General features: G+C 44.4%; 2 protein-coding genes across 3 annotated transcripts in view; one reads left to right on the top strand and one right to left on the bottom strand.

The window, feature by feature from the left end:
* Positions 1-352: 352 nt before the first annotated feature.
* Positions 353-9,890, top strand: UPRT (uracil phosphoribosyltransferase homolog). The gene is made up of 7 exons (XM_072334969.1): positions 353-723; positions 2,150-2,192; positions 5,660-5,729; positions 7,222-7,284; positions 8,000-8,161; positions 8,856-8,954; positions 9,443-9,890. Exons 1-7 carry the CDS (start codon positions 434-436, stop codon positions 9,547-9,549), a joined length of 834 nt encoding a protein of 277 aa, XP_072191070.1. The 5' UTR covers positions 353-433; the 3' UTR covers positions 9,550-9,890.
* Positions 9,891-10,498: 608 nt separating this feature from the next.
* Positions 10,499-27,624, bottom strand: part of ZDHHC15 (zDHHC palmitoyltransferase 15) — a 30,429-nt gene continuing 13,303 nt past the window's right edge. Inside the window, exons 9-13 of one of the 2 annotated variants that reach the window (XR_011903394.1) lie at positions 27,190-27,316; positions 25,669-25,778; positions 19,130-19,213; positions 11,981-17,930; positions 10,499-10,832 (exon numbers count right to left, since the gene is read on the bottom strand). Coding sequence is in view for 1 of the 2 variants with exons in the window: in XM_072334845.1 (XP_072190946.1) it covers positions 19,170-19,213; positions 25,669-25,778; positions 27,190-27,316 (281 nt within the window). In the remaining variant the exon portion in view is untranslated. Of the gene's footprint in view, positions 10,833-10,854; positions 17,931-19,129; positions 19,214-25,668; positions 25,779-27,189; positions 27,317-27,624 lie in introns of those variants that run through there. The other variant, XM_072334845.1, reaches the window with a different exon arrangement.

Genomic DNA, 27,624 nt, shown 5'->3' with positions numbered 1-27,624 from the left:
CCTTGGTTCTCTACCACATCTCCATCAGCAGCAGCCCCTGCCCAGAGCTCAAACGGGGCACCGCGTGGCCGAAACCTTGTGTGCGACGGGTGAAGCAAGCACGGGACACGCGCAGCACAATCAGCGCTTCGCACTTAAGGCAGGGCAAGACCCGTGCGAGCACACGGCGCTGCAGAGGCTCGCTAAGGGCCCACGGACCACAACCCGCGCTGCCCCCATCCCATAACGCGGCGTCACGGTGCCGGTCCGTGTCGGACACCGCGGCCCGGCAGCACCCCGCGCCACCCTGAGCGACGTGGGCGGGAGCCAATGGGCAGAGGCTGTGGGCGGGCCGCTCCGCCGTCCCCGCCCCTCGGCGGCGCAGCGGGGCCGGCGCGGCGCGGCGCGTGGCGGCCACGGTCGGCGCGGGGGGGGGGTGAGGGGGCCGCGGCGCATGGAGGCGATGCCGTGCCACAACCAGCGGCTCGGCGCGGCCGGCGGCCCGCGGCCCCAGGACGAGCAGACGACGCCGGCGGGCGGCTGCTCCCGGCTGATCCGCTTCGCCGAGCCCTCCGAGGGCAGCGGCAGCGGCAGCCCCAGCCCGGACAGCAGCAGCGGCAGCAACGGGGCGGCGGCGACCCCCAGCCCCGCGGCGGACGAGTGCGCGTCGCCGCTCAGCGCTCAGCTGAAGCTGCTGCCCATGAACGACCAGATCCGGGAGCTGCAGACCATCATCAGGGACAAGTGAGCGGGGCGGGCGGCGCGGCCTGGGGCTGCGGGCGGCTCCCGATGGGGGGGGGGCGGGCGGGGATGGGGATAGGGGTAGATCCGCGGCTCCCCCCCGCCCGCCCCGGGCAGCGCCGTCCCGCGGTGCCGCTCGGACGGCCGCGTGCTCCCGGCGGGGCTCCCGCGGCGCTGCGCGGCGCCTCCCGCGCGGCCATTGCGGTGACGTGCGGCGGGGCGGGGGCGGCCGTTCCCCACCGCCGTGCGGCGGCGGCGCCGCGTTCCCGGCAGCTCCGGGCGGGGCCGGCAGCCTCGTGCCCCGCGGCGCATCCTTGCTCCGGGGAACGGAGGCCGCTCGGAAGCTCCCGGCGCTCTCCCCTTCCCTTGCGGCGGCGCCGGCGGCCGTGCGCTCCCGCAGGATGCTCGCTGCTCGCTGCTCGCTGCTCCGGCCGCTCGGGGAGCGCCGCCGTTAGTTGACAGCCGCCCCGCTCCGCCCCCGGCCGTGAGCGCTCCGTTACAAACCTGAAGTGCAAAAATGAATGCAAAATGGTGTCCCTGTGCCGAACGTGAAAGGCGAGGTGCTCAGGACGTGATGATTCAATGCGCCGTGCTCGTCAGTCTCTATTCTGTACATGGAAGGTGATACTATAGTGTATTAAATTTAGCGTGCAACGTAAGACAAACATATGTAGCGGGCTTCTATTAAAAGCACAATTTGCCCGCTGTGATGTGAGCACCGTCACCAGACCCGGAGGATTTTTGTAAGGCCAGTGCTCTGTAAACTTCAGCTCCTTGACCACAACATGCTGACGTGGGAAGCAAGGTGTTAAAACCTGGTCTGACTTCTCTTGAGCTTTCAACGTGGCATATTTGCACAGTGTGCGGCAGGAAGAGGTGAGCCCATTCTTCCTGTCTTCTGAGTGGGCCAGAAGCCAAGCAGGCACGTTGGCAAGCCAAGCTGTAGGCCAGCAGAGAGGTGCTTTGTGGTGGTACTCGTGCATCCCTGCTCATTTCATCTCGAGTTCACTAGGCTAATCTGCATTATCATTGTCCCGAGATGTAAGAGTAAGCAAAGCAAAGCTCTCCTGCTTCAAGATCTGGAACGTCTCTCAGGCTGCTGAGATCTGAGGTGCTGGAGCTGAGCTGGAATGGTGGTAGAGCGGAACACCTCCAGAATATCAGGTTTTCATGTTTAATTGCTGTTTACGCAGTGCAGCAGCATTGCCAGCAATCAGAGGCAGAGCCCTCAGTAGTGTGCAGCCCCTCAGCCTCCTCCACCCACCACAAAACCCACAGAGTGGGATCTCTGCAGGATCAAGTAGGAATCCAGCAGGAAGCTTTTCTACAAGCTGTCCCTGGGACGTATTGTCCTTCAAGAAATGCCTTAATTAAGCAATGTCCTGAACATGATTCCCCAGTTTAAAACAGAAATTGTTCCCTTTTTCAGGACAGCCAGTAGAGGAGACTTCGTGTTTTCTGCTGATCGTCTGGTAGGTGACGCATTTCTTCTTCTTGGTGTCGTGCTTTGTAACTCTTTCATACAATGGATCTTTCAGGCAAGAATAATGGTGTGAGAGGAACTTCTCCTAACTGGAAACCGCTATTTGGCTGCAGCTTTCTATGTAGGATCGTCTGTTCCTTGTTACAGACTGCTCTCGTCTCAGAGGGTTCCAGAAACAGTGATGTTACCAAATGCAACTGCTGTAGGACAGCAAGATCAATAAGTACCAATAAGAGAAGGCTTGTTACCGGTATTCACGAGAGTGCTTCCTGTTTGCAGATGCACACTTATTAGTTGCACACTCATTAATGAGAAAAGCCTTTTGTTCCCCCTCTAATAAAGATTCAGTTACCAGCACTAAACCAGACAGGTTTAGCCCAATCTTAATCTGTACCTGATCTAGGCTTGCTCAGGGCTTACCTGTGACCACAACTGAAGGCTGCGACTGCAGTGCATTTTATCACTGCAGCTTTTCCAGCTTTCCCCTCTGCTTTTCCCTTCTTGAGGACGTTTCTGCCATTCCCGTTCAGTAAATGCCCAAGCCAACAAAACTCATCCCCGTAACTGCTGGATCGAGCCACCGACTTTGCCAATAATGCTTCATAAGGAACAGGCAGAAAGTCACAGTCCCAGCTTAGTTCTGTGCCAGCAGTTCTCAGCAGACACTGTTTAAATAGACACAATGTCCTTCATGCAGTTGAACAAGTTGGAACAGCACAGGAAACATCCACAGCTTGTGAAAGTCAGAGCTCAAGTGTGGGTCATCCTTCCTGTTTTTTTGTTGTTTTGTGGCTTTAACTTCTTCATTTGCTTAAATGTGTGAATAAGGTTTAGAAAGCCAACAAAGGGCCAACATCAGCAATGCCACGTGTTTAAAGGGTACGGATCTCTGGTCCAGGTGCCAGGCCACTTCTCCTTCAGTACTGCAGTCACAGTAAAGGTTTCTGGTTAACGTTCTTATTTCACCTTACATTGGGATCCCACCACGTCTCCCAGAGACACAGAGGATGTCCAAGTCCAGTTTTGGGCAAGGACCAAGCAAAACAGACCCATGGCCGGGATTCAGGGAGGTGTTTGTCACCTGCACAGCCCTGCAGCCATCAGCTCACAGCACTGCAGTGCGATTCTGCAGAGAGTAGAATGCAGATTGTGCAGTTTTGAGCTCTGAGAGAGGAGCTGGTTCCTTCCAGCAGCCATGTGTGGTCACCTCACCTCCCTGTCCACCTCTCTTCCCATACCAAGGGTGGTGATGCACGCTTGGAAAGTGCTTTGAAATCCTGAAGTGAGAAGAGCTGTATAAACATGAAGTGGTGCCGACAGCCCTGCTGCTCTGCCTTCCTTCAGCTCCTGAGCAAATCTGCAGCATGAGGGGCAGAGGATCCACTCGGGAATTACTGTCATCTGGGAAATTAGCGCAGTTATCACCTACAATGCGGTTAGACTGCTGTCTTCCCAACAATTAGGAGAAGATTATATTGGCTACTGCAGTATTTAGTTCAGTTGGAAGGGACTTTCAGAGGTTGTCACCCAGTCCAACTGAAGCTTTAAAAATAGGTTATTTTTTTTTAAGTTGATTTAAATTCTAATTTCTTGGAGTTTCGCTGCTTTGCCTTTCTCAAACTGCAGGCAGACATAAGAACTGTAAGGCCCAGCTGGGTTACAGCTCTCTTTTGGGGTCCCTCTTCCAAGGTTTGTCTGCTCAGAGCTGCTCCCTGCACTGCGCCTGGTTGCCTTATTTAGCAGCTACACCTCTTCTAAATGACAGTATGGCCAGCCTGCTTTCTCTGGTTGCCTAAATCCAGATTCCTCTGCTGGTGGACCCTGAAGGACTGGTCAAACCTGATTTCTTCAGTGGTGAGACTTTATTCATGCGCTTAATTGGCCGAGAAAGAGCAGGTTCACAAACATTTTAACATCCTTAAGGTGTTTATGTGGTAGTTAGCTGAAGCTCCTTGTCTGCTATCAGCTGTGGCTTTTGCTAGCAGTTTTAACAGGTCTGCTAAAGAAGACTGAAACCAAACAGTATTTTCCTTGCAGAGGCAGTCGTAAATGTCTAATTGTAATAAATGTGTATCAGCATTGAATGCATAAACTGAATTTAGTAAGCCATGATGCTTTAATGAGAATGGAACGCTTGCTTTAGTTCCCCCACTCCCTCCAGAATAGACTTTTTTTTCCCCCTTGTTGCTAACTTTTACTCATGGCTTTTATATCTGGTCAAACTCTTCTAGGTTTGGACCAAAGCTTCACCTCTCCCTGCTCTTGTGGGGCCACTGCAATACTTGCTCAGCTTCTGCTTCTGAGCAATGGCAGCCACTTGGGGGTAGCAGAGCTGCTGGGCATTGCATCACAGGGAGAAGGGGTGGAAATTATTGTAGCTCGGTTGTGAGGGCAGCAGAAAGTGTAGAACAAACATGAATGTTTTATCAGCACCGACAAGTTAACAAAAGAGTCTTCCCAGCCTCTTCATAAAACATTGATACATGTAGTAAAAACAAGGAGATCTGCAATCTGACTGTAGACCTGCACACCAGTTCATCTGCCGTAATGCGGACCGATGCCAGCCCTGTCAACAAGATAGAAGTATGGGGAAAAAGTTTCTTCCAAACCTGGCTCAGTCCCAGGAGCAGTCACCTCATTTTTGCTATTACACTGAGCAGTTCTGGCCTACAAACCTTTGGCTCAATAGCAGAGAGAATTTTCTACATCTGTAATACCCAGAGCATCTTTGATGGGCAGTCATTCTGGGCTCAGATCAGCACGTTTCAGCGCTTCTGCCTGAGTACAGCTGCAGGTTGTCTGGCCTCTGAAGGGACGTGTGACTTACTTACAAGCTCTCCTTCCAGCAGAGCCATCTCTGCTGCAGCTGGGCAGGCCATACAGCGTGGAAGTGCAGCTGCTCGGCAGTGCACTCATTGTAACCGCAGCTGCCAGGTGCCAGAAGGAAAGGGTGATAAAGAGACTTGTCTTTGGGCACTTAGTGGTGTACTTACATTGCTGCAGCTCCCGTGGCTGTTCTGGGCAGCCCCACTGTAGTTTCTGCACAGAAACGTGGATGTAGGTTGGGGCACAACTGATGGGGAACTTAAGGGGGAATTGTCCTTTTTGTCACAGTAGTATTTTCTGTCAGCAAAGTGGAAGTTCACATTGGTGGTTTGCCAGCACTGGTGGGAGATTTGTCCCTCGTACCTTTATCTGCCAGGTAGAAAACAAGTCAGTTGTATCACGTTGTTACTGATGGATGCTCCCCTTGCCAGTTTTGTTTTTCAGAGCCTTCATTTGATTTGTGTACATACACACACATTGCTCTGAAAAACCCCCTTTGTATCAGTCCCTATTAGTAAAAGAGGATCTTTTTGGCTGTGAGGTGTTCACCCTGTTCTTGCAAAAACAGCCAGCATTTCTTACCTTCATGGGTAACAGATCCCTCTAAGCTGTTTTGTTCTGGTTCCACAGATCAGACTCGTGGTTGAAGAGGGACTGAATCAATTGCCATACACAGAATGCACAGTGACCACTCCAACAGGTAGGTGGGAAATTACTCCTCCCCTCCTGGTAGGACTGGAAGTGGAAGCTTAATGGGTATAACAAAGCATGGAACTGTTACAAAAAGGCCTGAACAATTTAACATTCAGGTTAGAGTACAGAGTTAAAGCCTCTTCAAGGTATTAAAAATAGCTAGAAAATGTGTAACAACACAGATGAACGGAACACGGTCATATAATTATCTTACTAAGGCTTGAAATTGCTTTTGCAAAACTGCAAGGAAAATTTCCCATTGTAGATGCACTATCACTTTACTTGCCCACACTGTAACCCTGAATTAAAGCTGCTGACATTTCACGTGCCTATTGCATTAAAAAATACTCTGCACAAGTGATTTTACCTTGCCAGCCTAAATCTGCCCCTTTTGCAACAGGGGGGGCCATTATTCAGACTGAGAGCAGCTCTATTAGTGTGCTCTTCCCCTCTACCCTTCACAATAAGTCATCTGCATTCTTTACCCTACTTCTAGTTACAGAAGAGATGAGCTGAGAGCACTCTGTTTGAAGCTAGCTAAAGTTTAAGAAGGCAAAGCCACAAGTCACTTACCTTTGCTCATTTTAAAATAGATCAGCAGCTACTTCTCAAGCATTGGCTTCACATCTGTTCCAGGTCAGCTGGTGACAGGTAGTTCAATGCCCATCAGTTTCAGTGCGTTACGCAGCCTGACTGGAAGGACCCCTGCAAGAAACGCCGTTCTGCAGCTCAGTGGTTCTTCAGGGGGCTGCTTGCCTGGCTGTGGGCAACGGGTGTCTTGGGCCTTGCTGCCTGGCCACAAGTCATGCTGGCGAAGAGGCTGTGTTCTGCCATCATTCCTGGCCACACTGTCGAGTCTTACCCTCTGACGCTGCATCAGCTCTCAGAGCTCTGTCGGTGTGGTAGCCCAGCTGCTCAGTACCTGTACCTGGTGAGGAAGCTGAAAGGGCCTCAGATGTGCTAACTCGAGGAGGAGCAGTGCCTTGGGAATCCAATGCATGAATTCTTACTTACCTATACTGAACTCCTTTCCTCCAAGCATTTGTAAGATGCTGTCAGCATCGCAAGTTCTATTCTTTAAAGCTCACAAGCAGAACGTCCCTCAAGGCCGTTAATGAAATACCCTACTACATCTCCTTTAAAGGAGCCTTTGGACTTTTCAGTCCGGCAGGGGAACATGCAAAGTCCATGAAGAACATTGCCACACATCCTTCACAGCAGTGCCACTTCTGAAGCAGTTTACAAGCAAAGAAAGCAAAAGTTCTTTAATAGTTTTTGGTCCTGTTCCCATTGCTTGAGGATTGCAGGATGTGGTGTGCAGGTTGGACCGTGCCAGTTGTTGAGATACGTGGAGCTCAGCACTGTCCCCTTGGTGTGTGGGGGCATCTCCCTTCCATTCGCACCAGGGTCACTTAAAATAGCATGCCCTGAAGGGGCACCAGGAAGGGACGGAAGGGAGCAATCATTGCCACTGACATTTGGTTTCTTTCCTCTCCTAGGATACAAGTATGAAGGAGTGAAATTTGAAAAGGGAAACTGTGGAGTCAGCATAATGAGAAGTGGTAGGCAGATTTTGGTTGTTGAATGAGTACGAGTGATACATCTTTAAAACCTGTAACCAGCTTCTTTTGGAAAGGGCACAACCACACTTCTCTGCAGCACCCTTTTAGCTTAACCTGCTAGTCACCATTTCTGTCTTGGGTGTTGTTGATCACAGAACATCAGTAACATGCTTCCTCAGTGCTCCATCACATAACTGCAGCAGATTTCAGCTGACCTCTTCTCTAGCAATCTCTCCTCCCTCGTTTGTTCCTAATTTTTTCCTCCTCAAAGATAGCTCTCCCAATGAGCCGTGCTCAGTGATGGCAGGGACACCATTATTCTGTTCGAAGCTTTGCGAATCCCCACAGGTTCCCGTGCTGCTCTTTTGCACTGCGGCGTCTCTGGGCAAAACTCAAAGACGTTTTCCAAACCACATGTGAATTATGACCTAGTTTGTTTTGATGTTTGTACCTCGCTCCTTTGAAAACCTGCTTAGCCTTAGTACATGAGAACACTTAACACCTGGGAGCGAAGTAACGCTGAACAGCCTTGGGTTTCTTTCTGTCTAATCAGAGGAAAATGAAATAACTTTCAGTCTTCTAAAAACTTGCAACCAAGAAAAACTCCTTTTGAGCACCCTTTGCCAATCCAGGACTGGGGCCGTGCTGCTCAACTGTAACATCTTGTAGCTGCGCCCTTCCTTAGCATGTAACAATCTTTCCCTGCTGTTTTGAGGCGAAGCCATGGAACAAGGTTTACGGGACTGCTGCAGATCAATCCGCATAGGAAAGATCCTGATACAGAGCGACGAGGAAACTCAGAGAGCAAAAGTGTACTACGCTAAGTTTCCACCAGACATTTACAGGAGAAAAGTTCTTCTTATGTACCCAATACTAAGTGAGTATCTGTATTACTTACGGCTGGGCTTGCCTGAGCAGCGACTGTTCTGTATTTGAAGGAAAGTGCCTGAATTTCAGGGGCCTTTATTAGAGCTTGGCTGGATTTAGGTGACAGAGCAGGGACTCGGTCAGCCTGCATTAACGTGACTGCAGAAATCATTGGGTACGGCTGCGTGGGAGAAAGGCTGATGCATTACAGTCTGATGGCAACATTTAGAAAACTCAATTTATATGAGAAAAGATTTCTCACAGTATTTTTGTTACACTAGTAAAAGAGGTTTTTTGATGAATACCCTAATTCTGAATTATTTTAAAATTAAATGCAATTAAAAACGTATCAGGACATCATCAGGATGAAGGAACTTTTCCAGTTTAAGATACAATTCTGTTCGAGCACACGGAGCCCTTAATTGCTATTTTAGATGAACGTTCTTGCCTCAGGGCTCTAATAAAATCCACTGATTACAGCATTTAAGACCTGGCACAGTCAGTTATTTTAATGTAGAGGTGAAGTTCCTCTGTCAGGAGACCAAAGTCTTCCATAATTAATGCTTGCTGAGGTGATAGTCGCCCAGTGGAAGAGGACAGTATCCCCTCTCAGCCACACACCAGCTCTAATGTGGACAACTAACCCCAGCTGGCTTAGGGTGAGTGCTTCAAACAGGAGAAAATCTTCCTTTTTCCTCTTTTAGGTACTGGTAATACTGTAATTGAGGCTGTAAAAGTTCTTATAGAACATGGCGTACAACCAAGTGTCATTATCCTGCTAAGCCTATTCTCCACACCTCATGGTAAGTTGAGGGGCTGTGAGGGGCAGAAGAGGGAGAACACATTTAAGTGGGGATTCCTAAAGCCTGTGCATTCCTACAAGCACAGACTGCAGCACTGCCGCCAGGTAATGCAAACCTTCCTGCTGCTCTAAAGCACAGGAGCCCAAGGATTGCATTGGGCTGGTCTGACGGCTGTTTGTGGGAAGTAAGACCGCGAATCTTGTGGGTTCTCTTAAAAATTGGCCGTGGCAGAAATCGCTATCACAAATCAACCGTGCTGTAACCGGAGTGGTGGTTAGATTGGAAGTCACAGGTATGGTGAAGAAGATTAAAACCAAATAAGAAAACCCGGGATGATCCACAGCATTTTGCAAGTTACTCCTTGTAGGCAGTCAGCTAAGCCACAAATGAGGCGGAAGAACAGAGGCAGAGCCATCCACAGAATTCTGCTGATCGTGATTTAACAGCTGTGGTGTCACATTAATTATTGCCTTTCTCTCTCTCAAAAGGTGCCAAATCTATTATCCAGGAATTCCCAGAGATCACAATTTTAACGACAGAAGTTCATCCTGTCGCACCAACACACTTTGGACAGAAGTATTTTGGGACGGACTGACACATTTGGAACAAACTGATATTGACTGTATGATATGACATGAGAGGGTTTGGTTTTGGTTTTTTTTTCTACGTTTTATTATTATTATTTCTAGCAGAGTTGGTTGGGGGCACGTTTAAGAATCTTTTTGGCCAAAGGGGGAAATACTTGACCTAGATTATTTCTTGTTGGTTACTGCTTCGACACAGAACCAAGTGCGGTAACAAACATCGAATCACGGCAAAGTCAAGCATCTTCATGTTGTACCTGTATAAACTGCTACACTCTCTGCTTTAATTTATTTATTCTTCTATAGCCTGTTTTGTGGCTGCTTGCAAGAGCAAAATAAAACAACTACGTGATCGAGGTGTGCACTTCATTTCTACTGCTGATGTTTCCATCACTGCAGGTTGGCCAGTACAGCCACTCTAATTACCTGAGAATGATGGGTGCACTTGGAACTCACAGTAATGGTTAGCAGCCAGGTAATGGTTAGCAGCCACGTTGCACTCCTGGCAGTGTTTTCCTTTGGATGGTGGCCAAAACTAAAAGATAGACACCCCTGAATTTTGATCTCTCTGTATTTCAGAAGCAGAACATCTGCAGCTGTCTTGATCCATGGCACTGAAATACTAACCTTCCTGCTGCAGTGTGTGTGCCCTCTCTGCAAGCCAGGTGGGAATGAAGAACAGGAGAAGCACTGCTTACACAAATTCCACTTGCAGAGTGCTGTAGTTTTTCCTCTTAAACCATTTGTGACTCAGTCTGTCTCACTAACCCACAAAAACAGTAACTGGCAAAAAGCTGGCTTAAAGTAGGGCTTAAAGTCAAAAGACAAATGCAGCCCCCTTTGATTTGCGCTCTTCCAAAACATTCAGTGCAGGCTGTGTGAGTCAGAGCAGACATTCACCTGTTGGCCAACTTTGTCTTTCTGATCCGTGACAGTAAGTAGACAATATGCAACAAGTCAGCTAGCTACCAGCTCATTTTAATACAGCTTTGAATAACAGGTAGATCAAAGCAGTACAGTCTGTTGCTCCTGTTACAAACATCCATGTTCAAGGAGATGTGGGATTACAGAGTGCCCTCACAAGCCCATCACAAGCAGGTGCTTACTTGTCAAATGGCTGAAGGTGAGCATCCTGCTGAGAGGCCTGGCTGCTCCAAACAGCGCTGTTAAGACAAGGGGGCGGGATTCAGTGTATCCTTTCCTTGGTCCAAATGAACCTTCTCTACTCGATAGCAATTTCAGTTGTGTAAGGCTTCCAGAGATAGCCCGTGCTCAGGGGAAAACATCGTAAGGCCTAGGAAATAAGAATTCACACGTATAATAAATTAACCCAAAATGGTTTTAATGCAGTCCTTGCCTGCGATACAGTAGAAACCATGCAGGCTTTCTAGTATAAACCATAATAGAAAATGACAAAGCAGAATGTACAGTATATTCACCTGTAGAAACCATACAAACACGTGGAAAACGCTAGTGAAACATACACAAAACAATCATATTAAAGACATTTGTTGGACAGTAAAAACAAATATCCAAAGCTTTTGTAAAAACCCCTTTGATATCAAAAGTATCAATGCTGGCAACAGCATTAAACTCCTGAACTCCACACTAAACACCCACGTGCTGTCAGCAGACTGCTTGCAATGTTCCCTGGAAAACATTTGCTTTCTACAAAGTTAAGGGATCAAACGACACAGCTCTGAGTGCCATTCCATTGTTGAGCAGAGTAGTGTGAACTATGCGGACCTTGCAGACTCAGGATCTTTATGACACCAGATCATCCTGGTTACCTCTCAAGCAACCGAAAGCAATAAATCAATAAAGTTCATTATACCGTTCCAAATAATCCAGCAGTTATTGGCACAGAGCCCGAGAGGCCAGTCCTCCTTGACGTGAAAAGCTCTTTACACTACAGAGGTTTACAGAGTAAGTTCTGGCCCAGCTGAAGAGGTAGTATCTTGGCTCTTATGGAGCTGGCTAGTCCCAAAGCAGCTGTAGGTTTGTGTCCTGCTTCACACAAGGTTTATGACCAAATCAAAACCATCCATTGACAGTAATGAGCCAAACTGCTTTATTTTAAAGCAACATAAAAGCAGCTTCTAATGCTGAATTCTAACATACAAAGAGAGATCTGAAATCTAATCCTGGGAGTTAGTTAAGTTCCATCTTTGAGATACCCATTTTCAGATCAGACAAATGATTCTCAGCTGAAAAACAGCCAAATAGGGAGAGTAATTGACAGCAACTTCTCTGTTTTCAGTGTTAGTACTGGAGGGAAGCTGGGACAGGGAGCACTGGAGGTTCCCTACTCCAACACTGCAACCCCAAACCAGCCGGAATGGCTCAGGCTGAGGCAATCTGTGCACGACAGAAATGAGCATAACTGAAAGAAGAATGCCTGCATGTGGACTTCATTCAAATCAGCACAAGTGTCCCACCTACCTCTTCACATCATCTCTGAGTCAGAAACACCTCCTCTGCTCCTCCCTGGAGGCCACGTCTGCACCAACCCAAGAGCTTCATTACATCAGCAGGATGCCAGATGCTGATACGAGAATCTGATGCTCGTACACATCCTGGGTCCTCCAGGAACAGGCAGGGAAAATAAGCCAACATTATAAAAAGTCCATAGAATCTCATTTCTCTTGGAGAGGAGAGTGGCGATCTGAGGAGGTGCAGCACACAACTCCAGCTCAGAAAGGAGACTGACAGGACAAACACATTTCTCCCTCCCTGGACTTCCTGTAGCCCCAGCTACAGGAGTAGTTTAAGCCTAAGTCCTGAGATTACAGAAGTGCCATCGGGTACAACACCTCTGGGTTACATCAGCTGTTTGATACCAGCATTTGATGCAAACAATTGTGGCTTTTTTTTTTTTTTAAGCACGGTTGAAATAAGAACCAAGGATGATCCCTTCATCCTTTTTCTTCTTTTCCTTAACAGAAACCTTTTTTAATAAAGCAGCGGTTGTTATTCACTAAAGCTTTAGCAAATACTGCTGTAAATCTTAACACCTTATGCAGAAAACAACACGTATTCCAAGCAGCATGAAGGCGTAACCAGCTTATGTGCTCATATCGGGAAAGTAAACTTACATTCTACTTCACATGGTCCACAATTCAAACTGAAGCTGGAAATCAAAGGTTTTTAGGGAACAGGAAAGCGATGCAGAAAGTTGGATCCCACTGCCCTGAGCAAAGCAAGCTGAACAAAAGGAATCACAAAGCGGCCCCTGACAAACGTGAAGGTTATTACAAATCAAATACACGGCCCTGCTGTTTAAAGTGACACCTCCTCCCCTTGTTAGCATCCAGACAAAACCACACGAACAGCGGAACGCTGAGATGCTTCAACTACATATTCAGGGGGAAGAGCAGAAGGGATAAGAGAAATGGGATAAGAGAAAAAGCAGAGCAAGAACAAAAACCAAGAGCAAACATGATCTCAGTGCTAACTACCAGAAAAGGAAATAAGCATTAAGCAGGAAGGGTACATCGTGATGCCACAGCCTGGACATGCTCATCACAGCCCAACTGTTTGACAGGCCTTTATTTTAATGAATAAAAGCCGCTCTACCATGGAGATGCTTTAATTGATGGCTTCAGAACAAGTGCTCTGTAACAAAACAGAAGCTGACAGAATTGGAAAAATATCACTAAAATCCAGCTATTTTCAAGTCGTATGGATCGGTTTCGAAACTTTGTACCAAAGGAGTCATGGAAATGAAAATGTGACTCTGAGTTAATTAAATCTGGCTTAATAAACAAGATCAACAGTACCTCCTTAGCCTGCTAATTCAACACTCGCATGAATGAGCCAGCTATGCAAACAGCAGATCTGTGCTGCTGGCTTATCGACTACATCGGAGGCAGCTGGTCCCTGAATGCATTGCAACACATCTTCCTTTATATCTAACTAAGGGGAAGAAAAGGTTAAATTTCTATTTTTCCCTGACATTTTACATTCATATTATGTTACAGACTTTACACATCAAGTTTTGTAACTAACTAAGTTGTGCTTACAATCCGCACCAGCATACAGGATAGAAAAACTACAGCTATTTTGCTGAATCACATTTCTGGTTTGTTCCAGGAAGTAAACATTCATTGCCGTAGTGCTATTAAAAAGCTTCCCGGGCCCCATCAGCTACAGTACGGCCTACTAAAACATACAGTACTGCTCCTTGTTCAGAGGAATATAATCTTATTCTACTCCAAAAACACTGTACCGATTCAGCAGGAGAAAAAAGGTGCAGTGGTGATGCTTACTACAGTCCTGATTCCTTGGACTGTACTCCACTGGCCACAGACAGGACATGGCAAAATGCAATCCAGAGGCATCAATATGATGCCTTCTCTTAAGAGTACAGCCTACCTGAATGTAAGTGGGAGAAATGGGAGAGGTGAGGAGGTGGTTGTTAGTAGTGAATTATTTTGGAGGGTTAGCCTAAGAGAACAGGGATAAGACAGGCTGGCAGGTACCGCAGTACAGTCCAGCAAGAGAATTCTTTCTTTCACATGATGACACCCACTTGGAAAAGTTCTCACTCCCGCTACAGGAAACATCTGTAAAATGCTTCAATAGAGACGATGAAAGGCCAAAGGCAAGGTATGCCATCCACAGGCTGAATTCTCACACTGCTGTGCCCTGATGTAAGCAAACAAAGCTCACTGGTGTGTTCAATGCTTTCAGGTGTTTGATACTGACGCACGGCATCTCACTCCAGCCACGCACATTGCTAGCTGACGATGGCTGGTAGAATTACAGCTTCTGATGGCCGTATTCCAGTTCCCACATTCCCACCAAGCAATCCAGACAGTACCGGCAGGCAGCACCGCGGGCAGCCCAAGGTCTGACGTGCACCGAGCACCGCTGTGCCCGCAGCCTGCTGGCAACACAGAGTGCTCTCCCACCTCCCTTGGCTATATGAAGCTAGGCCAGCAAAATTGTTCTCCACAGACAAATTCTTCTACAGTTCCTGGCAGTCTGATACCCACTGAGGACTGAAGTTACTTCAGGCCTTTTCCACACTGTATCATGCGGACCGAGCCCGCAGGACCATACCAGTGAAAATGGAAATGCATTTTACCCATCAAAGAGCTATTTGCATGTTAAAAAAAACTAATGTGCACTCGGCTGAATACTCCAGCTGTTCTGTTACCTGCAGCAGTGCCTGCAGACAGCCTGAAGCATTTGTTTCCCAATGCACTTACCTAGCAGAACCTGCATATACTACATTCTTTGTATGCAACTTTAGTACGGAATCTAAGAAAGCAATGCCAAATAATAAACTAAATAGGAACCCAGCTTAAAAGCCGTAGGTAGCAGGAGGTGCAGTCAAAAATCACTGCTTTAATGCTGCCCAGGTCTCTAATTAACAGGTGTCTTAAAAGCCAAAAATGCCAAGTGAAAAAACAGTGTTCTCCTTATTAGGTCATCTGCAGTGATGTCTGAAGCATCAGCTGCAGTAACGCACAGAGCAAACACATCTCAGCAGCAGTACTGGGAGAAACAGCTTTCTTCCAGGGATCCAGCTGCTCACTTACAGCTTTGGTGAGCACCCCCCAGACTTTACACTGCAGCTTTCTGCATCAGCTCTGACCTTGGGAGGCAGAGGAGCCTGCTCAGCTGTTCTGCTTTCAGTGGGGCTAGAGCTGACTGTTCCTTCATAGTGTCTGCCACAATGCAGTGTTCTGGCTCTAGGAGAAAAGCAATGTTGATATAACACTGATGTTTAGTTGCTGCTGAGCGGTGCTGCATGGAGCTAAGCACCTTTCAGTTTCTCTACTCCTTGAATCATCCTGCCAGTGAGGGGACACAACCACGACAGCTGATCTCAACTACCCAGATGGATATTCCATATCATGGCATCATACGGAAAGAAACCTTGAATAATCATGGTGAACTGGCCATATCACTTTTACCTGTGTGTTTGTGCAGCTGAGTTGCCTTTAAGAAAAGGGGGAATTTGCCGTAATTACCTACGAGCAAGTTTATTTAACAAGAGTAAGATAGGGACTGATGCCAACACATTATTTAAGTAGTTGGAAACTTTTATAGCTGCTTCTAAATCTGAACTGGATAGCTGCATTATCATAAAGGTATCTGTTCTAATAATAACCACAAGGCAAGAATGGATTTTACAGACTAACTGAAGAACAGTGCTGCATCTAGACACTGCATCTAGACAGCGAGTGGGGATGCAGCCTGCAGTTCTTTTAGGCAACTCTTCTGCTCTTTACTTGGCAGGGAAACAGCATTAAAATAATGACATGGCTGTAAACAGAACCAAACCTCAAAAGGACACAAGATCCTGCTCAGAAAACTCTTGTAAATCCACACGGCTTCACACAGCTTTGATATTCCTATCTGAAAAACACACTTCAGCCGGCAGAATGGAACAGTCAGCAATTTATCCTCCTGCTTTTATATACAAGGAATTTAGAGTTTTAAAGGCACAAACACACAAGTAACGGCGCTAAATTCCTACACACTTCCTACAGCAAACAACTGGCTCCTCCTTCTCACCATCCCCTTTTACCAGAAACGATGTGATCAATCCTAGTACTGCCTTTCACGGCTTAAAACTGAGCACGAGATTCATTCACGAGAAATGCAGGTTGAGATTTAACAAGAAAAACAGTTGCAGTGGTCAACAGCCACCTGGTGACAGAACCACCCGACTGAAGTGGCCAAGGTAGGAATATACCAAGAGCGTTCCATAGAACTCTGAAGAGAAAGGAGAGTAAGTTAGACTGGGAGAACCTGACCCAACTTCTGAGAACGAAACTTCAGCAGTAGCACATTCTGCAGAGTCTATTGCCTGTGCTACTCCTAAGTACAGTCTGACGTATAAAACACCACGTCCAAAGGGCACGGTTTATACCACGTAGTTAAACGTCTACTCATCAATAAAATGTCCTTGCACGTCTCTTCTGTCTCACTAACATACTTCCACTGGTGGCAGGACAGAGGAAACAGAGAAGAGTCTTAATCTGTAGCCAAGGCCTTTGTCACCAGCAGACACTTAGATCAGGTGATTTCTCACAACTGCTACTGTAGTTAAAGCAGACACAAACGGGCTGATGAACAAACACAAAACCAGGATAGAAAATGCTAACAAATGATCTTAAAAGCAGTATACCAATTCAGTAAACATGCACCTCATTCAAACACGAGAGATGGAGTTGCCAGCTCTGAATCATGCAGATAAAATAGCGACTTGGATCTAGAAAAATACATATAATCCTGCCAGCAAATTCTCAGTTCCATTCCACACAGTAAAAGTAACAATACATTCCTCTGACTGCAAATGGAGCAAAATAAAGAATCCAATCACCTCTCAGTGCTGAAAAACCTTTCAAATATCAGTCAATACATCTACTGAGGAAGAAGTCCGAGATAATTCAGTACATTAAAAGTCTCTTTAGCATTATAGGGCTGAAACCACCTTTGTGGAATGAAGACTCCAAGCCTGACTGTGGGAGCTATACATTCAGCACACATTTCCAGCTCGTGTGCTTCAAATCTACATCTTCTTTTCTGACTCCACAAACAAGATTTTCCATGGAACATGGGCCTGGGAATGAGTTGATAATGCTCTAATTACCATGCAAACACTGTCGGTTTAGCCCTAGGAATTAATGCACATTGTGCTGCCTAAAATTCCTGTTTGCACTTTAGGTAGTTGTAAGTAGGACTGAAGGGCTGTAACTCAAACTGTAAGATATTTACACTCCCCTAGGAAAAAAAGCATCTGTGGCCACAATATTCTTGAATCTTGATACCGGCAATGTGATCATTTTGTTTTCATACACAGCTGCACATGTATATACACACGTTCAGTGCTTTTTCTTTCAACACAAATATATCAACTATCAATTTAGTGCCAAATTTAAGTGAGTCTGTATCTCACTGAGTCGAACAGACGGAGAACTTTAAACATACTAGCAAACGCCGCCTGGCTGAGGAGGTTAGAGCATCAGTCTCAGTATAATTCCCATCCCCAAGAATATTATGGCTTGGAAGAATTTTGAGAACTCGAGTCCCTGATGTTTGCAAAACGAAAAGGCCTTTGGAAACGCACTTGCATCAATACTTTGTTTTAAACCTATTCTGAATAAAAAATATATATTATTTATAAAATAAAGAGAGCAGGCCAAAGAAGATTGGCCAGAATCACTCTGTAAAACTGTTCTGTTCACTCCATAACTTAAACTTATAAAGCCTTGAAGCATCTGGATAGCAGGATTTCTGGAGAAGCACTCTAGAATGCAGATTCCAATCAAATGATACTTCTTGATGCTTTCACATCTTGAAGATCCACTTATTTTCTGCCTCTCGAGACTGAAGTCCATGCAGAGAGAAGGGATGTTGACTCCTGAGAGGGAAGCTGAAATTTGAATAAAGAAAAACAAGCAATGTGAACACTGATTTGATGAAGAATATGTGAGTTCGAATCCCAACTTTCAGCATCATTTTAAACCCTGCAGAATCACAGGGAAAATGATACTTTTTCACACCCTGAGTGGAATGGCAATATGTAGTTGTCAGTGGCTACCTACAGAAGAAACACTGTTGTCATACCTTTTTCTCGGTGGCAAAAAATGGAGTTGCACCTACAATGTGCAAGAAGCCCATCTGTAAAAATCCCAAGTTGTTCCACTGATGAGCAGAACTAAGCAGCTGATTACACTGCTTCAACATACAACGCCAAGTTATTTAACATCCAGAGCAAGTAGACTGCAAAGTTCTACCTAACTACTCCATCTTCTGTAAGAGGGACAGTGGAAGATACCCAGTGAATCTTGGTCAGCAGTATTCTACTGTGAAAACACCTCATGGAGACCAAAGAGCACATTGTCTGTAGCTTAATGCAAGAGCACGTATTCAGGATACTTCCCCACTGCTTTGAAAGTCAGAACAAATTATCGTTCTGTGTTAATGGTCTGGCAGCAACACCTCCCACAAACCAGATAATCTGCCATCGCATTCAAGATTCTTAAGAATGAAGGAAAATAAATAGAATAATGGCTGACGTGGGCATTACAAGCTACTTTCATTTATTCCCAAGTGCATGGAGCACACAGTGTGGTTGTCCTCAACCTCAGTTTCTTTCAAGATTGTATCTCCACCTTCCCACACCTCTCATGAAACACAGAACAGATTCCCATTCTTGCAACTGAACAGCTTAGGGGAAAGAACCATTCCTGCTGCATTTACCATAGGAGCTGCAGGGTTTGTATCTTCCCCTTCAAACTGCTCTTGGCTCTTCTGCAAAACATCCAAACATACAGCCCAGGGCTACAAGGCAGACACTATTTTCTTTTAGGTTCTCTTAAACAATGTATTTCTGAGCAATATAGAGACATATTTGTGAAATACTACCATGCATGGTTGCATCAGCACGATACTGTGCTAAAGGGCCATCTGCCCCTCTGTGGGCACACAGCTGCACCGAAGGCTTTGGGGTGTTAAATGACTGTCAAATATCATGAGAGGCAGGTGACTGCTAAAATCAAAATCTGTTCAAGGTTACCTACCAGATTCCCCGCACAGAGGCTGTTTTGAGGATAACAAAGACATACTCACCTTTCTGAACAAGCTTTCTACTGCTGCACTTTTTAAACTGCTATGTCTCCCTTTCTATGGCCAGGGACACAGCTTCACCAGAATCTACACAATGAAAGACAAAGTAGTTAGATAAGTAAACCTGTTTTTCTCACTACAAGTATATTTGTCACTAACGGTGGGAGAGTGTTTTGAAGAATCATCGCAAAGGAATTAGACAATCACTTGTCAGAGCTGACTGAATGGCAGTTTCTTAAGAGAGATTACTTTATTATTGGCTTCATCTATTTCATAACCATATCACAAATTGTAAAGCTGCTATGACAAATAAAAACCTTCCCATTTTAATGGAACATTTCAGACCGTTCTGATTAGAAAATTATACCGCGTTACTTCTGCCGTGTGAGATGTAATCTGAACACTCTTAAGCTTAGAGCACTTCATTTGCTGATGCCTTATCAAAAAGAAAAAACAGCAGCGGTAAGAAAACAAGAAAAACATCATTTCCGTCTACAGTGAATTCTCCCCAAACCATTCTGTCAGAAAGGAGGGTACGGGAGCTTAATGAACCACGAAATCATGTTCTCTGAATACAGCTGCATTAGTACAGAAATGGTAGAAATACACGGTAATGCACTAATATATGGAATACATCACACATTCGTGATATTTTATTCCTAAACATTTTCACTTGCAGAATAATAATAATAAAAAGAACACAGTTCAAATCAATTGGAAACCTGAAAGTAGTTCAGATCAGATGTCAGCCACAGGAAGGCAGAACAGAAATTCCTATTGTAAAATTATAGAGAGAGATGGAGGCAGTCAGGCTTGGTTAATCTGGTGAAGCAGCAGCTCGAGGTCAATCTAAAAGCAGTCTGCAACTGCGTGTAGACTGTTTGAAATAGCAGCTGGTCTGAAAGCAGCTCCTAGTTCATATTCACTGGAAACAGCATCCTGCTAATTGCAGACAATAATTACATTTTGCTTTACTGCTGAACTGTATTTTGGCCATAATTAATGCACTGTAATCCTCAAGGAATCTGTATGCAGATCTATATGTAATCTATATGTAGATCTATCTTCACAGCCTGCCTGAGAACGAGGGAGATTATCATATCGTACCTTTCCCCACCTGCATGGTTAAGTGAAACAAACTGCCTTATCATTAAAAAAAAAACACACAAGGCAAAAGACCAATAAAAACCAAACAGAAAAACCACCCAAACAAACCACAACACTAAAAGGTACCCAACAAAACCCTGAAAATATGCGGCACCTGTAGGAAAAAGATCCAATTCCCAAATGTACATTTGTTCCCCTGACTGCTTATACCAGATTGGTATTACTAAACATATTTACCCATGAATTTAGTTAAAAAGATGCAGATTCCTCTGCAGGAACCCCATCATGATTTAAAAATCAATTAGAATGCAGGCACTGATGCAGGCTTTAGCTTTGCTTTATGTTCATCTCCTGCCAGACACGGTTTAAACATTTAAATCATGCCTGAAATCCAGAGATGCAAATCTAGCCTTTTGTCTCAGTTTACTGTGTCGCACAATGCGCTGCTTTATTGTCTGAGCCATCTCTGCTCTCTTCCAACATCTAAGCAGCTTTTAACATTACTCGATGGACAGAAATATAATCCTTGCAATCACAACAGATGACTTCTCTGTTCAAAGGGCTGCTCTGCCAAATTAGCTGGTGTCTCAGGACATGTTGCTCCTTTAATTAGGCTCTTACCAATTTGAATTGAAATTCAAAGCAGATGCCTTTAGACACCTGAAGCTTCATCTCATCAAGAGAGATCATCAGCTTCCACCTATTGCTCGGGATATGCTGGCTTCTGCTGGAAACATGTAACTTAGTATAGATGACAAATTTTTGAAGAGAGAACAATTTGGGGAAGATTTGATTCACACTGAAGCTTTTTGTACAAGTTAAAATGAAACATATTATTAAATTATTAATCACTCTCAGAGATCAGATGTTGCTATAAATGTACAGGAAAGGCTGTGCTATCCTGAGCTCCACGAGACAAAGAGTGCAAGCATTCACAGTACTGACACATCCACGTCCTCAACCAACACATCAAATGTATTATAGATGAATTCTTTGAAAAAATATGATAACCTTATAAGCTGCCAGCATATGAATTGGGGTAGCTCTCTGGCTAGACAGATTAAACAGATGCCTGTGAATAAGAGATGAGCATTAATAAATCTGTGAAAAAAATCAATTTACCATGTCTATGGAAGCAGGTGTTTTCAGTCTCTCACTAAGAAATGAAAAAAAAACCAACAACTTCCCCATGATACTTTTTTCCATCTAAACGAAACACTAAAAACCTGAGCAAGTCAGGGTGTATGTAATGGAAACCCAACCTGTAAGGGCATACTGAAATATTCGAAAATATAAGGACAACCTTATGGATAAGATGACTGAGAAAACTGAGCCCTTGAGAGGCACCATCTTGTGTGTTGCATCCAGATCTGAAGACCCCAGCAAAAGAAAGATGTGGAGCTGTTGGAGTGGGTCCAGAGGAGGGCCATGAAGATGATCAAAGGGCTGGAGCATTTCTTCATTAAGGAAAGCTTGAGGAAGTTGGGCTTGTTCAGTCTGGAGAAGGCTTTAGGAAGACCTCATTGAGGCATTTGAGCACTTTAAGGGAGTTAATAAGCAGGAGAAGGATAACTTTTTACATAGCCTTATAGTGATAGGACAACAGGGAATGGCTTTAAATTAAAAGAGTGGCTATTTAGTTGACAGGAAAAAAATGTTTACTCAGAGGGTGGTGAGGCCCTGGCATAGGCTGCTCAGAGAACTGTGGATGACCCATCCCTGGAGATGTTCTAGGTGAGATGGGACCCCAGGCAGCCTGATCTGGTGGGTGCAACCAGCCCATGGGCTAGACCTAGACAATCAATAAGGTCCCCTGAGCCACTGTACGAAAATAACCCAAGATGGAGCTGCCTCACCTCCTTGCTTTCAGTTGGACTTGTTTGCTCCTCAAGAATCTTCAAGTCCCCTTATGTTCATCAACCCTGGTATCCACGTGACCTGATTTTAAAGCGTCTTTATGCAGACACAAAATAACCAGAGTGGAAGAAATACAGTGCAATAATGCAAGCAAGGAGGTGAGCTTCACCAAACTTCTGCACTCCACCCTCTTCATTATTCCTATGGCAGTTTGCTCTCCCTTCTGCATGAGCCTGGAGTGAGGGACTGACCAGGATAACTTTCTTTCCTCCTATTACACGAGCAACTAGAGGTAGAACTCCAGGAGACAGACTCCTTTGAAATACAAGACAACAGTAAGTTATTATTCTGATCCTGATGCAGCTGGCAGTGAAATCTCCTAAGACTGCGGGACTGAAATTGCAGAATCACGGAATCACCAAGTTTGGAAAAGACCTCCAAGATCATCCAGTCCAACTGTCCACCTACTACCAGTATTTCTGCACTGAACCGTGTCCCTCACTGCAATATCTAATCATTTCTTGAGCACCTCCAGGGATGGTGACCCAACCACTTCCCTGGGCAGCCTGTTCTCGCACTTGACCACTCTTTTGGAGAAGTTTTTCTTAACACCCAACCTGAATCTCCCCGGTGCAACTTGAGGCCATTCCTTCTCACCCTATCGTGAGCTACATGGGAGATGAGGCCACCACCCACACCTCACCACAACCTCCTTCCATGGAGTTGTATAGACCTATGACGTCTATCCTGAGCCTCATCTTCTCCGGGGTAAACAACCAAAGCTCCCCTACATGAACTTTCATTATTACTCAGCTCCCGCTTTGTCTAAGTGATGAACATCCAGGTGGCACGAAAAAGAACAAACCTAGTACCTTTCCTTATACATATTTCCATCCCTAAAAGCATCTTTTATAGTGATAAAGACAACAAGCAAACATTTGTTATCTGCACAGGCAGAAAAGAACATTAATGACTCCAGAGAAAATGCTCCAAAAGCTGTATCTGGAAACATGCGTTGTTACTGAATTAATTGTAACCCTACCTGGTGGTCATGAGAGACACAGAACCTGCAGAGTGCAAGATTTGGGCATCCCTGTCTGCTATCGAGCTTTTTGATGAAAGATCATGTGCCTCACTGTGCTTGTGATGCTGGATTGTGGACAGAATGAACACTGCCTTTCTGCTGTGAGCTGCTCCCAGACCAGCAGCACTGCCCACAGCAGCATCCAATCTAATAGCTAGCCATCCATTCAAGAGCGTGTGCTCAGCCCATTTTCTCACTTCTGTGTCTTTATACTGTCTCAGGTTGGCTTTTGTAAGACAGTAAGACATTCTAATTCTACCACTGTTACAGTTTTACAGGTTCTTGGGATAAAATTACAAACCATTTTTCACAGTGACAAAGAGTAGCTACTTCACAAGCACTACAAACTGTGGAACTTCATCTAAGCTCCAAATCCAGATTCTGGGATTTGACTTGGCCAAAGTTCATATCACTGTCAAACATGTTCATAGTTATGGATTTTTTTATTCAGAGAGTTTTTATACTTCGTAAAACTTGGAAGAGCTTCAGATTAATTCCTAAAGGAAATTTTAAGCATCATATTCAATACACAGTGATACCATATTCTGTTATTTTTGCAGTCAAGTTGTGTTACCTTATCACTGCCAAAATATACTGAACAAAACAGGAAGAACAGACAGTTTTCAAGCACACAACCACTAATTAATTAAAGCAATTTATCTGAAGTAAAACCGAAATAAATCTCTTTAGTTCTAGTCACAAAATCCTGGAGAGTACATTTTCCCCACAGTATGTGCAGCGTGCCTTGGAAAAAACCATAGATGGTTTATTTTGCAGTGGAGTAACTTGAACAAACAGTTGCCAGTAAGACCTAACTAGATACCGTGCTGTTTGGATTAAATAGCTCATTGCACGGTATTTCACACATGTATACAAAGTTCACATGGAAAATTCTTGTTTCCCCTTTTAACCAAGAATGTTGGTTTCCTCATGGGTTCCTACACATATGTTGTGCTTGTATCATTAAAACATATACCATGAAAAGGAATGTTATTGGAAAGTTTCTGAAAACCATTCTGAAGCAATAAAGAACCCATAGAAACAGTGTCTCTGAACAACACAGCAGCAGTATCTGGACCAAAATTACACTTGCTTGATGCGCTAATAATAGTAAACTTAAAATTAGCCATACTTTCACCATTCTGTAAAAATGAAAAGAACAGTGCGATTATGATATTTCTTTTAAGGGTATCTAATTGGCTTTCATATAATCATTTGAGTTGGAAGGGAGCCTTAACGGCCATCTGCTCCAACCCCCCTGCGGTGAGCAGGGACACCTACATCAGGTGCTCAGAGCCCCATCCAGCCTGACCTGGAGTGTCTCCAGGGATGGGACACCACCATCTTTCTGGGCAACCTGTGCCAGTGCCTTACCACTGACTGTAAAAAGCTTCTTCCTTACATCCAATCTAAATCTCCCCTCTTTTAGTTTGAAACCATTTCCCCTTGTTCTATTATAACAGTCCTTGCTAAAGAGTCTCTTCCTCTGTTATAGTTTCTTCTTGTATTTCCTGCAGTGGTAGAGCTGCTGTCAGTGTTATAGTTACTATAAATGTGAATTTCATTCTTGGTCCTCAAAAAAATATCCAAACACTTGCTCTTGCTTAACTTTGTGGCAGGATTTTGAACTTTCGAACGCTGTCTCCAACATTAACCCTGATATTCTGATACATACTGTAATCTCCAAAGACCAAAAGTTTGATGCTGATGATATATACACAAAAAAAAAAACAAACCAACCAACAATCCTAAAACACCTCAAGTTCAAGCAGAGAACAGTAATTGATCAGAGTACTGTAATAAATCAATAAACTAATTCCGGATGCATCTAGCAAAAATCTATTAATGGGTCCTTTTCCTAATAGGACATTCATAGGGTAAAAAGCATATAACCATTTTGGAAACTGATCAAATCTACTGTATAAACAAGGCAGTTCACCTAGAACTGCTCTCAGCATATGTTTTTTTTTTATGAAGATGATGTAGGACACAGCTAGGTACTGTCTAACCCACAGATGTTATAACACCAAATGAATTTATATACTACTGTACTAAGGGTGAACAAACTAAGTATAAAGAAGCTTCCTAAATGTAAAACTACATCCAGGTGCTTTCATGCACACACTCAAACTTCCAGAGGATAAATGCATGTAAAATACTTATTGGCCTTTTCAACTTCATGTCTACAGTAACCGTGCTGCATACAACAGCATATAAATACACTCATTCTGTGTCGATTTCAATTCCTGTCTGCGATGTCTGAGCAACAAACTCTTAGTACATCTAACTGCAAGTAGAAAGCTACGACTATATTTAAAAAAGGAACTGGCTTCAAAGTAGGGCTTACTTTTAGTCTGTATTCATTAGCCAAGTCAGAGAGTCAGACACACTTAGTGATTTAGCCAATGCTATTTTTCATTTGATTAACTGTTGTTATTCATGCATTAGTCACTGTAGGTCAAGACACAATTCATTTCCTTTAGGACTACCTTACCATGAGACTCCTCGTCTATCCCATCATCTTCCCACTGCTCTTCGTTTGATAGGAGAGGATTCTGAGCTTCACACAGAGCTCTCATTGGGAAAAAATGTCCATCGCCCTGACTGCATAGCAAAAGACCGAGAAAGATGCTGTAAATAATAGCAAGCAATTCAAAACGATTATCATTTCTACCCTTTCATCTCCAAACAAAGTTTTCTTTTGCCTGAGTATCTGAGGTTTACTTACTATGTTATTAAGTTGTGAAAAAACACTGATTATTATTATTATTATTTTTTTTTTTTGTGGCAGCTGAGATACCAAATATTACCAGTGAGCAGTTTCAAATCTGAATTCCTTCAAACTCTTCAGAGACTGAAAGGCAAAACCTGCAGTCCAAATGAAGTGATTACAGCAGAATTCACATGTCTAACTTGATCAGGTTCCTCAGACATAAAAGAAAAAGAATCAACTTGTGGGCAGCTAGAAGTGAGGGGAGACTGAGGAAAACATTTATGTCTAAGGAATGATGATACCTGCTTTATCTATTTATACTGTAGACTCTTCGGGGCAGAAATTAGACTTACATGTTCGAATGATGCCAAGTAGAAAATACTCCCTGTCTTAGTTAAATGTTACTGAAGGACAAGAAAGACTTACCTGCACATAAAGAAATACCCTCTGCAAAATTCTAAAATTGCCAAGTTGTTTTTGTGACACTCCACAAACTATAAACGTGTTCATGTGTCTGGATTTCAAACAAATGATTGAAATTCAAATTCATGTTACATAAACAAGAAAAGTCAAAAACCAGATGTTACAGTTTGCTCTACTCTGTTCCACAACACCCGCATTCCAGCAGTCTAGAGGAGCTGCAAGCTCACTACAGTGCCTTTCTCTTCTGATGAAACCACCAGATCTTTTTCTTCACCCAGGGTAAATTAGCTGGGTGTTCTCCCCAGAATTGCTGTACTCACTGGTAATGTGCCTCTGACTTGCACATCAGTGTCTTTCATTATTGGAAATGTTTCCTTTGCTGATCTTTTCCTACTGACTGTATTTAGGAGCAAAAAACAGATGGCAATGGGGATGCAATCAGGTCTTACACTCACACACCACTACTTGAAAAAGCTGTGAATTGCTGTGCTCAGTAGTTACTTTACATTGTGTCCAATAACTAAAGGAATTTGCATATACTTTACTGAGTGCCAAAATAGCATCTTCTCCTAAAGTAAACAGAATAAACTATTTCAGTCATAGGAGGCTGAAGAACAAAGGAATCAGCATCTCCATTCACAAGTCACAGGAGGCCAGAAAATTCAAAAACCCTGCGCAGTGCATTTACCTGGCAGAACGCTTTCACTTACAGACTTCTTGTGTACAGGACTAGCACAGACTGTGTTTGCTGGTGCTTTTACAGCAATGTGCAACAGCAGCCAAGCCACAAAGTCACTGCCATCATACTTAAGGCTGTATTAGAGATTTAGAAGTCAATCCCTTGTATCAACTTTTTGCACATAGTTGATTATTCCTTACCTGGAGGCAATAGGTAGTAGCCAAAGCTTTTTTTCTTCTCCAAACACTTGCTGAAGATTCTTTACAAAGCCAAGATTGAATCCATTTTTATCCGGGCCATTCTGAAACACTGGAGTTGAGAAAGCCTCTACACATAGATACCATTTCAGAGAAAAAAGAAAAGAAAATCAATGCCAAATACACTGAGACAGACTGTTCACGTTGTAGCCACTTGAAGTGAGCAGGACATGCCAGATTATAAACTAGCGCTACAAAGATACAAAATGTCAAAATAATAGCATTATTGGGGGGTTTTTTTGCAAGGGTTTTCAAACTGAAGGCAGGAATTTGGCCCCGCACATGAACTGCATGGGGTAATCAAACACACTGTTTAATCTACAAAAGGGAGTTAAAAGATCTTTGCATGAAATTTGCTGAACTTCAGCGGGTAGAAAT

This window comes from Excalfactoria chinensis, chromosome 4 (genome assembly GCF_039878825.1).
Source record: "Excalfactoria chinensis isolate bCotChi1 chromosome 4, bCotChi1.hap2, whole genome shotgun sequence".
Lineage (NCBI taxonomy): Eukaryota > Metazoa > Chordata > Aves > Galliformes > Phasianidae > Excalfactoria > Excalfactoria chinensis.
Note: the sequence above shows the minus strand (reverse complement) of the source record. Positions and strands in the feature narration are given on the sequence as shown.